Source organism: Rhinolophus sinicus, linkage group LG05 (genome assembly GCF_036562045.2).
Source record: "Rhinolophus sinicus isolate RSC01 linkage group LG05, ASM3656204v1, whole genome shotgun sequence".
In the NCBI taxonomy this organism is placed as follows: Eukaryota; Metazoa; Chordata; class Mammalia; order Chiroptera; family Rhinolophidae; genus Rhinolophus; species Rhinolophus sinicus.
In genome coordinates, this window is record NC_133755.1 from 93,261,139 (window position 1) to 93,273,739 (window position 12,601).

Genomic DNA, 12,601 nt, shown 5'->3' on the forward strand with positions numbered 1-12,601 from the left:
GGACATTTGACACTTGATTTTCTTGCATTTTTTTCCTCTTTGTTTCCTTGATATTGCACCTTCCCCTCTTTTCCTCCACTCTGTTCTTTACTAGCTCTTCGCCTAAATGTAGGCCTTTCTCAAGGTTCTACTTGCAAACCAATTCTTTTCTCACTTTGTGGTCTCATCTATTCCAAAGGTTTTCCTCTATAATATCCAAAGTCTATGCCTTTCCAATTTGTGGCCAGACATCTCTCCCCAGACTTCCCAGTCTCAAAAAATCCCAAGGGTTAAAACCCATCTTCTCAGCCCCACTTGGTACACCTCTTCCCTTTTCAGCAAACTGCCATCCTTTTTGTTATCTACACTCAGAACAGAGCCAGACGCATCAAGAAAGTAGACACAGGGTCAGAGAGAGCTGAGAGCAGAAGCCTGGACGCTGCCAACAGTAGGGGACTGGCCTGAGGAGAAAGAGAGGGTCGGGGAGAAAGGGCGGGGGCAGCCTAATGAGAGGAGAAGCAGGAAATAGTAGGGCTGTGGTATCCAGAGAAGTAGGGATAGTCCACAATATGAAATGGATGCAGAGAGAAAGGGTGACCTTGCAGACAGGCTGCTGGGCCTTTTATACGCTCAGTAGGACCATCTTCAGCACAGTGGTGGGGGTTTAGGAAGCTAGACCACAGGAGTCAGGAAAATGGAAGTCAGGGCATGAAATATTAAATACAAGCTATTCTTTCAAGGTTTCTAGCAGAGAAGAGAAGAAAAAGATAGCGTGAGCGCCTAGTAGGAAGTAGGGTGAAGGAAAGGGTAGGTGCTCTATACTGTTTCTCTTCTAGAACTGGACTTGCACATACAAATACGCTATATTGAAGTCCTTACCTTATCTAGACCTTTCCTTGCCATCTATCTAAATTCTCTCGATCCCTCAAGACCCAATTCTACTCTCATCTCTTCCAAGCAGCCTTTTCTGACCATCTCTGTTGGAAAAGACCCCTCCATGCTCTGATCCTATAGCGTTGATTACCTATACTATATGTATGTCTGTCCTGCCTGTCTCTTTTTTTCTCCTTCTAAATCAGGGGAGTCCAAACTTTTTTCAACATTTTTCACCAAGGGCCATATGCGGTAAAATACACAAACAGCCGGGCCACTCATTCAAGGTGAAGTGCGTATTGCCTCACCTGGTTTATTTAAGTAAACTAAATATATTTTTGGAATTTGCTGCGGGCCAATTAAAAATGGATTGTGGGCCACAGTTGGCCCGCGGGCCACAGTTTGGACACCCCTGTTCTAAATAAACCAGGTGTCAGGAGAAGGGTGAGCTCTGTCTTTGCTTTGTAACATCTCATTGTGAGCTGAAAATCCTATTGGCATTTTTTTTTTCACGTCCATGATATAAGCATATTGCCGACAAAGGGGGACCCCATTATAGTTTGGGGGAATTCATAAATTCATATTCTTTCCAAATAGGTAAATACATTGCAGGTCTCAACAAATGATCTGACTTTTTTCCTAAAGAATTCCTAGTCCAGCTTCCTGATGGAATGCTTCCTCCTACCCCAGCCCCCAAAATGTGTAATCTGACCTTATGCTTACATAAAAATAGCACATTTCCTGTACAGATTTTAATGATCACTATATGAGCGTCACATGGTAATTTGCACTTTAAAAGCAGTAAGCCTAAATGCACGCAGAGCCTCAGATTTTCTAAGGTTCTCCCTTATTGAAAATCAAAACAACAAACTTAACAATACTTTAATGGCTACCCCATGGTATCTGTTGATGTTTACCCACATTTTAAGTTTCTGTTTCAGATGATGAAATAAATCAGTTCCTGCCACTTACTTGATTGTAATCATTTTTCTTTCTTTACCAGGTGAGTCGCATTTTTTCATTTGTATGATATTAGCAGGATATTGGAACCGTTCAGAGTTGATGAAAAACAGGGGCTGAGAAAAATTGGAGAGTACTTCTTCAGCCAGTGGAAGCATCCATGCGTCCAGGGCAATGCCACACCTGCAGGTGTTGACAATGATAAGAGAAGGCTGGTTACACATTGGCCGACATGCAGGACTTTGTAATGATGCTGAGATTAAGGGACAGACCCACAGTGGTTTGTTATGGGTTATCTCCCTGGCATCACACTTCATGTGAGAAGGGGATATGATTAGCTTTATAAGGTAGCGGACTTGGAGTTTTATAATCACTTCCTTTAGGAGGCATTTAGGAATTGTGACCTTAGAACAATCTACTACTGTCTTTAAAATTTTATTCATTTTTTTTGTTACATTATTTTCAAAACAAATTTTTTTTAAAAAGTCGTAATTTCTTCAAAATTGTGGGGTGTCTGAGAAAATTCAATACATGCACTATTGCCCCTGTGTTTCCAGGCCTTCTGGACACTTCATGGTCTATTTATTGTACCTTTTTTAGAGTAACGATTAGACCCATTGCTTTATATCTAGAGGTGGGTGCTTCAGCTGAGAAAGTGTCTGGGCATTGAAGAAAAACATATGGGGCATATTGCTTGAAAATGTAACTAGTTTTCTTTTTAAAAGATGTTTTCTTTTTAAAACTCACGTTTTATGTGCTAAATGAATGAAAGAAGAGAATTCCCTTATATTAAAACAGATTTTAAGAAATGTGAGATGAAGTTTCACAGATCACCCTGTCCCTTCCTGAATGGGTGACACTACATGATCTCATTAGTCTGGGATGAAGGGGTTCAAGAAAGAAAATGTTTCTACAAGTTAGAAGACTGGTCCCGACTCCCACCCAAATAACTATTCAGACCTCACTCCAAATTAAAGATGAAAAAAATTAATTACAAATATTCTGCCAATTGGGGAAGGGTAGACTATAAGGTAGCAATATTACGATCACAATCATTATGTCACAGATAAAACGTGTATGTAAAGATAAATTTCCAAGTGAAAATGTTAAGTTCTCAAACAGATAAATAAGAATGATGAGGGAAAATCTATAGGGGTGGGGAGAGTATTTAATAGCAGTAAAAGTAGGTGGTTTCTGCCTGGGAAAATTCCCATGGAGTACTTCATGGAGGCAAAAGAACAGACTTGTAAGCCACACAGGATCCCTTCCTTCCTAAGAATTTAATAAACTTCTATCTCACCCGGGTTATCACTCCCCCTCTTCCAATAAATTACTGTTCTCTGTCTTTACCTCATTTTCTTACCTGAATCTCTGGTCATCGTTAAGAGCCTGAATAACCGTGGCTCCACCAAAAGAATGTCCCATTACTGCTATTTTATTCCTATCGATAGAGTCCTATGTGAAAAAGCAGGATGTGAATTCATAACCATCTCATAGGTTATCAGAAGAATAAACTGAATGATTTTGTGAATCATACAATTATTATTCAATTGATGGGCATGGTTACGTACCTTGATTTCTTATAAAAGAAATACACACATATACAAATATACATATACATAATCCACACACATAAATACGTGTATACAAACGCACAATATATTTTATACACACACACACGCGCACACACACACACCACACACACACACACACACGGTACCAAAAAAATGTATACACATTTTAAGAAAGGAAAAAGCTATTAAAATTATAATACAATAAATGACACTAGCAGTCATCTGAGTAACGCTATCTTTTGAGCGAACATCCTACTACACATTGCTACCGTAATTCAATTCAACTTCGAAAAGTAATACACAGATAACACCTCTTAGAATGTGTACATTTTTTTGGCACCCCCGGCATATGCATGTTAAGCGTTCGTAAAAGTTCAGAAGTGAATTAATGGTCGTCCTAATCACCCACACTTAACACAGCAGCATCAGTGCTAACTTCTCCGTCTCCCCACTCCATATTTAGTAGTTTGTTCATTCCGTGAGTATTTACTGAGCACCTGCCCTATGCCAGGCGTTGTAGTTCATTTTCAGTGAGCTCACAGTCTACTAGAGAAGGAAGAGACACAGATGCACGACGTGGATACAATAGAGAGGCACCAAGAAGTAGACATAATAGAAGCTAACCCAGTCAGGGCTGGGCAGTGGGGTCCACGAAAGCTTTTCTTGGAGGAGGGGATGCCTGACTTGAGTTGAAAATAAAACAGAACTTAGCGGGGAGAGTGTGTCAGGCCAAGAGGACATGTACAAAGGCATGGAGACAGGAAAGAGAGTGGCTGGTTGGGAAACAAGAAATGCTTCACCATGTCTGGAGAATGGACCATCATCTTATACTCAAACTGAAGTACTTCTGGTTCCCTCTCTTCCCTGAATTCCACCATCCACATCCATTTTTGAGTCTTTGTTTATGTGGTCCACTGGTCTGATATTCTACCTTCCCTCCCAACATTTTGTCTAAAACTTCTGACCAACTTTCTGGGATCAAGCTCAAAAACATGCAGAAGCCCCCCAAGAATCACAGTACTTTCACTGGAGGTATTAAGTTGAACCCTACGAAACTGACATTTTTGTAGACTGTTGTCAATTTTATATAAAGTTCAACCTAATACATTCTTCATTGCTGTAATACTTGACCTGTAATTTTTTTTGCAGCCCTTTATCATGCTGTACCTTGTATGACAACAGAAAAGCAGACAATAAAAAACAAAGAGCTACAGGACAAGGGAAAAAGGCTTTTTTTTTTTTTTAGCTCACCTTCAGTTGTTTTAGATCAAACTCTAAATCCAGTACATTCTTCGTTTCACAGTCAACGCAAAGTAACAAATCGAGAGCTTGGGAACACTCCTTTGCTCTTAGCTGTACCTGATATGATTATTGGGAGAAGGAAATGACAAAGTCAACAGCTGCAACACCTACTTTTCAAGTTTGCTTAGAGCTTGCAGGTGGGAAAAACGATCGGTTGCTTTTAATCTGGAAATGTCTAAGCAGTTGGTGATTAGGAAACAACCTGGCATCATGACACAGTCCCCAGCTTTGCAGGTAGCTAAAGCTTGGTCCAAACCCCAGCTCTGTGGCTTCTCCACAGGATGACCGTGGAAGACTTACTTAACTTCTCTGGGCTTCCATTTATCGTACAGCAATGCCTACTTCCGTGAGATGGGGGTGGGATTAAAGGCAATAATGCGTGTAAAGCACCGGCTTGAAAGCTTGGCACAGGGTGGAAGCCAGTGTGTTTTATTTCACTTAATCTTCCCAAGAGCCCTGTGTGAAGGATACTGTTATTATTCATTATTTTGTAACAGAGAAAACATGGAAGCAAAACAAAGAGAGTAAGTAACTTGTCCAGGACCGCCCACTACAAAGCGATGGCGCCAGGATTCACACGTAGAAAGTTGGATCCCAAGGCCTGGACTCTTAATACTATCTCCTCCTCTCTGAAAAGTAGTCTTTTCTTATATTGCCTGTAGCAGCGGGGAGGGGGAATCTCTGAATTTATTTTGATATTTTAAAATTCTAATGCAAAAGAATTCTGTATATTCACTGTCATCTCCCAGAATTTTTGTCTTTGTTTTTCACTATGACCCAAACTTTTCCTTGAGGGACTTTTATTCCTCAGAGAATCTTCTGACAGACCTTTTGGGAATGGGACGGAGGAAAGCGAGGAGCACAGCTTGCCCTGTGTGAAGTTAAATTAGCAAATGTCATCATTTTGCATATGCTTTTTAGTTACCGTGTTGCCTCTACTCAGTGCATTGTACCTGCTCGTTTCGTAGAGGCACCTCCTCCTCCCCGTGTTTTAGGGTTTTAAGATAGAGCCAAGTCTTTTTCCCTATTTCTGCAGCAGATTGGTCGTTGTAATAGTAAGTCGCAGAGGCGGATCCATCTCTACAATACAAACAGAGTCAGTCACTTAGGCTTTCTCATCTCACCCTTAATCCTCATCCTCATCCTTGACGCAGCCTCACTCTGATCTTTCTGACTTTCTTTTCTTCTTCCACATTACCTTTTTTATTTTTAAATCAGAGGCCCGAAGGCACTTCTAGGAAAAAACCACTGTGAGTCAACGAAACCCATTACATCTTCACAGTTCTGGGAGGCCATGTTGGAAACTCACTCCTGGAATCAAATCCCAGCACTGTCACCGACTAGCTGGGAGGCTTTGGGCAAATTACCCTTTCTCAGTTTCATTTTCCTTCTTCTTAAAATAACGGTAATGGTAACCGCTTCACAGGGTTGTTATAAAGATTAAATGATGGTGTGCGAATACGACACACAAAAACACTCTAGAAACGCTAGCTTTTTTAAAAAATTCTTGACAGTCTAACTCAGTCTCCTTTCTCCTCATGTAATCATTGTGGACAGTCCAATCAACAGTTTTTAAAATCCTTTAGGAAAAGTTAGAGCCCAGCTACATACCAGGTGACATACCTGTGTTCTACGACAGCAACAATAAACCCATGAGATGCCAGGTCAATGCCAATAGCAGAATAAATTGTCCTTCAAAAAAAAAAAAAAAAAAGAAAGGCATTCAACTACCGGTCATAGTTACAAGGAGAGGTTCACTAATGAACTTGGGCCCTGGGGTAAAGCAGAGAGCTGTGGTTCTCAAAGGAGGTGGGGTGGGGGGGTGGGGGAGGAACAGTTTTGCCCCTCAGGGAGAGATCTGACAATGTCTGGAGGCCTTTTCATTATCATGAGTTAGGAGACGGTGCTACTGATATCTAGTGGGTACCACGGAGCTGCTAAACCATACAATGCACAGGACTACACAACACGAAATTATCCAATCCAAAAACATCAATACTACCAAGGCCGAGAAACCCTGGAGCACTGATTATATAAACACAGACGGTGCCCAAGAAATGTATACACATTTTAAGAAAGGAAAAAACTGTATTAAAATTGTAATATTCAATATTTACCGATAACAAAAGATGAATACAAGTCATGTTTGACTTCTGCAATTACAAGAAGTGCTCAAAGTGTAATATTAATACACTTTTTTTTTCTTTCTTAAAATGTGTATACATTCTTGAAATGTGTATACATGTATTGCCTTCGAGAGTCCTGGGTTTTAATCATGACTCTGCCACTTACCCACTCCATGACTGTAGGTAACTACTGAATTTTTGTCCTCACCTGTATAAGGAGGCGAATAAAGCCTCTGCTTTAGGACAGTTGAAGGTTCTGATAAGATAATGTACGTAGGAGGCGGTACAGTGTGGGGCGTAAGGAACAGGACCTGCAGTCTGACCACTGTGTTTGAATCCTGGCTCCCACTGATTAGGTGTCTACCTTGGATAAGTCAACTATCTTACCGCTGCCTTGGTTTATTTATCTGCAGGTGGGTGATGCTGTGACAGTTTGGTACCTAGTGAGATTATTGTGAGGATTAAGTAGGTTAATACCTTTTCAGTACTGATCATATGTCTAAAAACAGGGGCATTACTGAGCACATGTTAGCTGTTGTTTAAATCATTGGACAGGGAGAGATAGTTAAAAAATCATGTGCTAAGCGATTATATTGATAACCCCCTTCCAGGTTTTCATTTTGTACAATCTTCTCATGTCATGCATTCAGTGGAAAATGTCCAGAGTACAAAGCAAGTAGGTAGGAACTATGTCTTCTACTCCTAAAGATGCGGGGCCTACTCAGTAAGGGAAAATCATCTAGTAAGGAATCGGCAAACCTTTTCTGTAAAAGGCCAGAGAGTAATTGTATCCAATTCTGCAGGCCATACATTATTTGTCACAACAACTCAACTCTGCTGTTGTAGCACAAAAGTAGCCACAGACAGTGTGAAAAGCAAATGAGTATGGCTGTGTACCAGTATAACACTATGTACAGAAGTAGGCAGCAGGCCAGGTGTGGCCCTGGAATTCTAATCGGCCAGCCACTGGTCTAGTAGAAATCAAATAACTAGCTAGACTACAATTAAAGAACTGAAGATAATTTCTTATCACAGATGTTACCCAACTTCCTAGCTAAAAGCCACCTTTTCTTTTCTGAAAGTCTTATCATCCCCCCTGAGGTGGAAGACGGGGAGGAGGCAGTTGTGAAGACATAAGAAGTGGAAAGGGTGTGGCGGTTATGAAAATGTGCCACTCAGATACCAAGTCATAGAGACTGTCATTGACCAAAGCCCCCACTCAGCTCCTGCCCCTCTCATCCATGACCACATACACGTGAGCCAAGCTCCCTGCAGGTCACACCCAGGGACCAGACACAGTGTACGTGCCACTCAGGCCCATTCCTGTGAGATGCAGGACACCTCTCATGAGCAACTTGGGGTCAAGCACCCCTTCCATTGGCCTGACCCAATATTTCTTAGAACTGTGCTGCAGTCTGATACTCTTCATACCCAGTCCTTCTCTGTTTCTCATTTTGAGAGTGTAAATATTATAATACAGAAGGACAACCGTCGGAAATGCAACAACCTCTCTTCTCTGTTGTGAGGCTAGTCTCCATGAACCGGAAGGAGGAAAAGACAGGGCTAGGACTGATGGATAGATCACACCCAACTCTTGAAGAACCCCAACTCCTCCAGGACAGGGGCCAGCATGACACTCCACAATCTGCTATTTCCTTTTTGGGGATAAAATACATTCAGTCATTAACCCCTAGAGGTTGAAACTGTTCAACCACTCAAACTTTACCTGAATGCTCCAAGACCATGAGAAAAAACAATTAGTGGATATTTTTCACCAGTCCTCAGAGGGGAATTCCAGCTTACAGGAGCTGTCATTGATCCTAGTCAGAAATGGAAGAATATAATTAGTGTTTTCTCTGACTTGAATGTTGCTGGTTAATTTAAGCTTACATCTCGTTAGTATAAAATCCCAACCCATGGAATTTATATTCTTACGCATTAATAGCATATTCATAAAACAGTCTCTTACTAGATACCCACTGACCAAGGACCCAAACCATGTGTTGTTTTCCTAAGACCATAGGATCATTCATTAATTATCAGTTCTCCTGGCCAGCTCTGAACTTAAGGTGAGACATCTTTATACATATAGGTGTATAGGAGAAGGCTATCTCTCCTTACCAATCCCAGGTTTTGGCAACACTTTAAAGGGAATGTTCCGAAATCAAACTACTAGTAAAGCTCAGGAACACTGCAACCCAGAGTCTTCGAATTGGAGATTCCTCTCTTTCTAACCAGATCAAGAGAAAGGTGGAGAGACCGCTGACTTCATACTTAGATGTGGCTTTGGATACAGTTATGCCACTTACTAGCTATTGACCTCGGGCAAGTTAACTCTCTATGCTTCAGATTACTTTTCTGTAAAATGAAGGAAATGATCATCTATTTCATAGGGTTTTTGTGAGAATTATATTTAAGTAGGTAGCATGTAAACTGCCTATCCAGTCACATAGTACAAGGCACAAAAAAATGGAAGATACTGTCTTTTCTTCCATTACTTCTCAATTCTTACTGTTATTGTTATCATCAATTATTTGTGTTTCATTTTTTCATCTATAAAATGGAGACATGATCATGAAGATTGAATGTGATGATTGGTACAGGAGTGATTTACAAGTTATTCGTTCACCATACAGATGTGTAGTTATACTATTTTCATCATTTCTATTATAAGTGGTTTTTCGGAAAACTCCAGGGACATGTTTAAAATAAATGCCAAAAGCTGTCGGTAGTTTTGAGGGGGGAATCTAAAGATATAGTTAACACCAGCCCAACAGTAGTGTCTGGTTAAACAGATAAGGAGGGAAAAGTCTATATGAGTGAAATGTAGACAAGCTGAATGATGAATGCACATCAGATTGTCCAAGGGAGAGAGGCTAGTCCCTCAGAGGTGGGTGATGGGAATGAGAGTAGATTCTCCTCATTTATACTAAGCAAGAAATAAGCATCAGCCCAGCTGCTACTCTCACCACATCATTGCTGCCTCACAGTAGTACATAAGAAGAAAAACTAAAGACCAGCCATTGTGAGATGTTACAGCCAGTCTGAAAGTCTGTTACTTTCATTCCCTCCACCCATCCCATTATATTCAGAATGGACAAAAAGAGAATGCTTGATTCACTGATAGTTTTCCTGGCTTTTGGCCTTTTAAGAAATATGTTCTTTCTTTATCATCTTAGGAGAAGTTCAGATGAGAAAAATCGACTTTGGTCTTTAACTGCCTGAAACTCTTGCTGTTTTCAAGGCTTTCTTATATTCTAGAGCCTACAAAGTGGGATCAGCAGAAATCTTACCAAACAGTGAGTTCAAAATTTTGCCCATAAGCCAGCGTGTTCCAAGAAATTTACTAAGACCAAAAAAATACTCTTTGTTTGGGATCCAAATGGTTTCAGAGTGCACATCACCTTGGGATGGATAATACACACGCAAGAAGGTACTCTGTAGAGGACAGAAATCAATGCTTGTTTAGTGATATTGCTTCTCAAACAGATTCCAACAGCTATTTTGCCTATTTAATTAGTGGGGACCCAAATACCTCTGTTGTTCATGGAGAGGTCCAGAGACTTTTAAAGATGCTGTCATAATTGAATGCAATTGAAAGAGAAGAGAAATAGTACAACAATATTCTTTCTGAGTGAAAAGAAAGTTTGAGCAGTCTGGTTTCATCCATTAAGGAAGGGAAAAATGGAGTTTATAAGTCAAGTTAATCAGATGACAGCAATGGATTGGGGAATGACTTAACTGGCAAAAGGCTTCCTATGAAACAATGCAAATGGCAAAATGAGTCATTCTCAAGGGAGGGCAAGGTCAAGTTTCAAAACCTCTAGTGAGCCATAGCAACAGTTAATATTACAATATAAGGATAAGTGGCATTAAAGCATTACCTTATTAGTGTATTTAAACATCAAGTCTGTACAACTGACGGAATAAGGTCCGTTTCCTGTGGGGATTTTAGTTTGGCCAAACATTGCAGCAGCCATCAGAGCTTGTAATTTACTGATCCGTGCTGAAAAACAGGTAAATATTGTCACCCATTACTCCCAGACTTTATTATGCAAATAAATTCCAAGGGAATCAAGTTTCTGTCCATAGTTTCTGGCCTCCTTCATCTCTTTCCTAACTAGTAAAGGACACAAGAAATTATTGAGGGCCTGCTGTATGCAAAGTACCATGTGGGGAGAAGGATGGAGGTAGTCACAGCCCTTCATCAAGACACTTGGGAAGGGCACCTCCTAATACTTACAGCCTTGCCCTTACCTTCTGCTCCAATCCAGTGCATATTAAAGGCCACTTTCCAAATCTGTCTTTCCTAAACATAGACTTTGTCTCACATTTCTGATTTGCCCTTACAACTCCCATTGGGTATCTCCACCTGATGTCCTTCCATAGGAACAAGAAAGACAGTGGTACAACATGAAACTAAATAACCATCTATCACCCCTTCCCCTGCCTCATTCTCCAGCCACAGAGACTGCAACCCCAGAATTTCCTATCCTGTGTACCCCAAATCAGAAAGCTGGGGATCATCTTACTCTCCTACCTCTTTCTCACCAACTCCTTAAATTCAACTAAGTCTCAATTTGTAATACTTGTTTTTCATTTAGGATTATCTCTCCAATATACCCATGACCCTCAGGCTCACTCACTCATTTATACCTTCACTGTCTCTTGACTAGACAGTTGCCCTCTCTCCTAACTGTTCTATTTCTCTTGGATCTTGGCCTTTTCAAATGCATCCTTCACCCAGCTCCTGGAGTGATTTAAAATACAAATGTCACCAGGCAATTCTTCTTACAATCCTTCAATGGCTTCCTATGATCAGGTGGTTTTTCATAAAGGGGGGAGCGTGTTGGAACCTTTTGGGGAGGCAGCTTGTAGGTGGTATTTGAATCTACACATGCCTTCCCAAGCTATTTCCACTGCTACTTGAGGCACAGTTGTGGCCCATCCTTCCAGTGTTCTGGCTTTGAAACGTGTTCATAGGCACACAAGCTAAATCCCAAATTCCTGGGCACTGTAAGAAAGACCCTCCGTGACCTGGAGGTCCATCATCTCATACTCTTCTCCTGCTTTTCCCCTTCCATGTGCTCCAGTGCTCTGGAGCTATCCACGCGGCTATTTGATGCCTCTGCACCTTTGTACACGTTATTCCCTGTCGTGGCAAATTCCTATTCCACCTTTAACATCTTGATTCTATCAAGTCTTCTCTGAAGCCTTCCCAGATCCCCCAGACGTAACCATATTACCCTTAGTATTAAATCAATTCCCTGTATATATTTTCATCATTCTTCCTGTCATCTTACAATAAAATTACGTGTTTACACACTCTGTCTCCCACGGTAGGCTCTTTCTTAAGAGCTGTGTCTGTCTTTGTATCCTCAGATCTTAATACAATGTCTGACACATAGTCAGTGCTCAATAAATATTTTTCAGAATAAGCTGAACAGTTTTTCACTGCCACTGGTCTCTCATTTCCATCAAATGCTTTATGGTATACATCCTTTTTTTTTTAAGATTTTAATAAAAGTATAGCTAACGTACAATATATATGAGTTTGGGTATACACAGTAGTTATTCAACTATAGACCTAAAGAAGTGATCACCAGATAAGTCCAGCAACCATCTGACACCATACTATGCTATCACAATATTATTGACTGTATTTCCCATGCTGTACATTACATCCCCGTGACTTATTTGTTTATACCTGGAAATTTGGACCTCTTATTCCCCTTCACCGTCCCCCCCTTTTTAATTTTTTAATTACATTTGACATTCACTATTATT

General features: G+C 40.6%; 1 protein-coding gene across 3 annotated transcripts in view; it reads right to left on the reverse strand.

Moving 5' to 3' along the window:
• The window catches only part of PLA2G7 (phospholipase A2 group VII), a 40,541-nt gene that overhangs the window by 1,725 nt on the left and 26,215 nt on the right, over positions 1 to 12,601 (reverse strand). For all 3 annotated transcript variants that reach the window (XM_074333035.1, XM_074333034.1, XM_019734669.2), the window contains 8 exons: positions 10,699 to 10,820; positions 10,108 to 10,252; positions 8,541 to 8,634; positions 6,312 to 6,380; positions 5,642 to 5,768; positions 4,638 to 4,745; positions 3,176 to 3,267; positions 1,825 to 1,995 (listed from right to left, as the gene is read on the reverse strand). In XM_074333035.1, coding sequence (XP_074189136.1) covers positions 1,825 to 1,995; positions 3,176 to 3,267; positions 4,638 to 4,745; positions 5,642 to 5,768; positions 6,312 to 6,380; positions 8,541 to 8,634; positions 10,108 to 10,252; positions 10,699 to 10,794 — 902 coding nt within the window. In that variant the 5' untranslated portion in view covers positions 10,795 to 10,820. The remainder of the gene's footprint in view (positions 1 to 1,824; positions 1,996 to 3,175; positions 3,268 to 4,637; positions 4,746 to 5,641; positions 5,769 to 6,311; positions 6,381 to 8,540; positions 8,635 to 10,107; positions 10,253 to 10,698; positions 10,821 to 12,601) is intronic.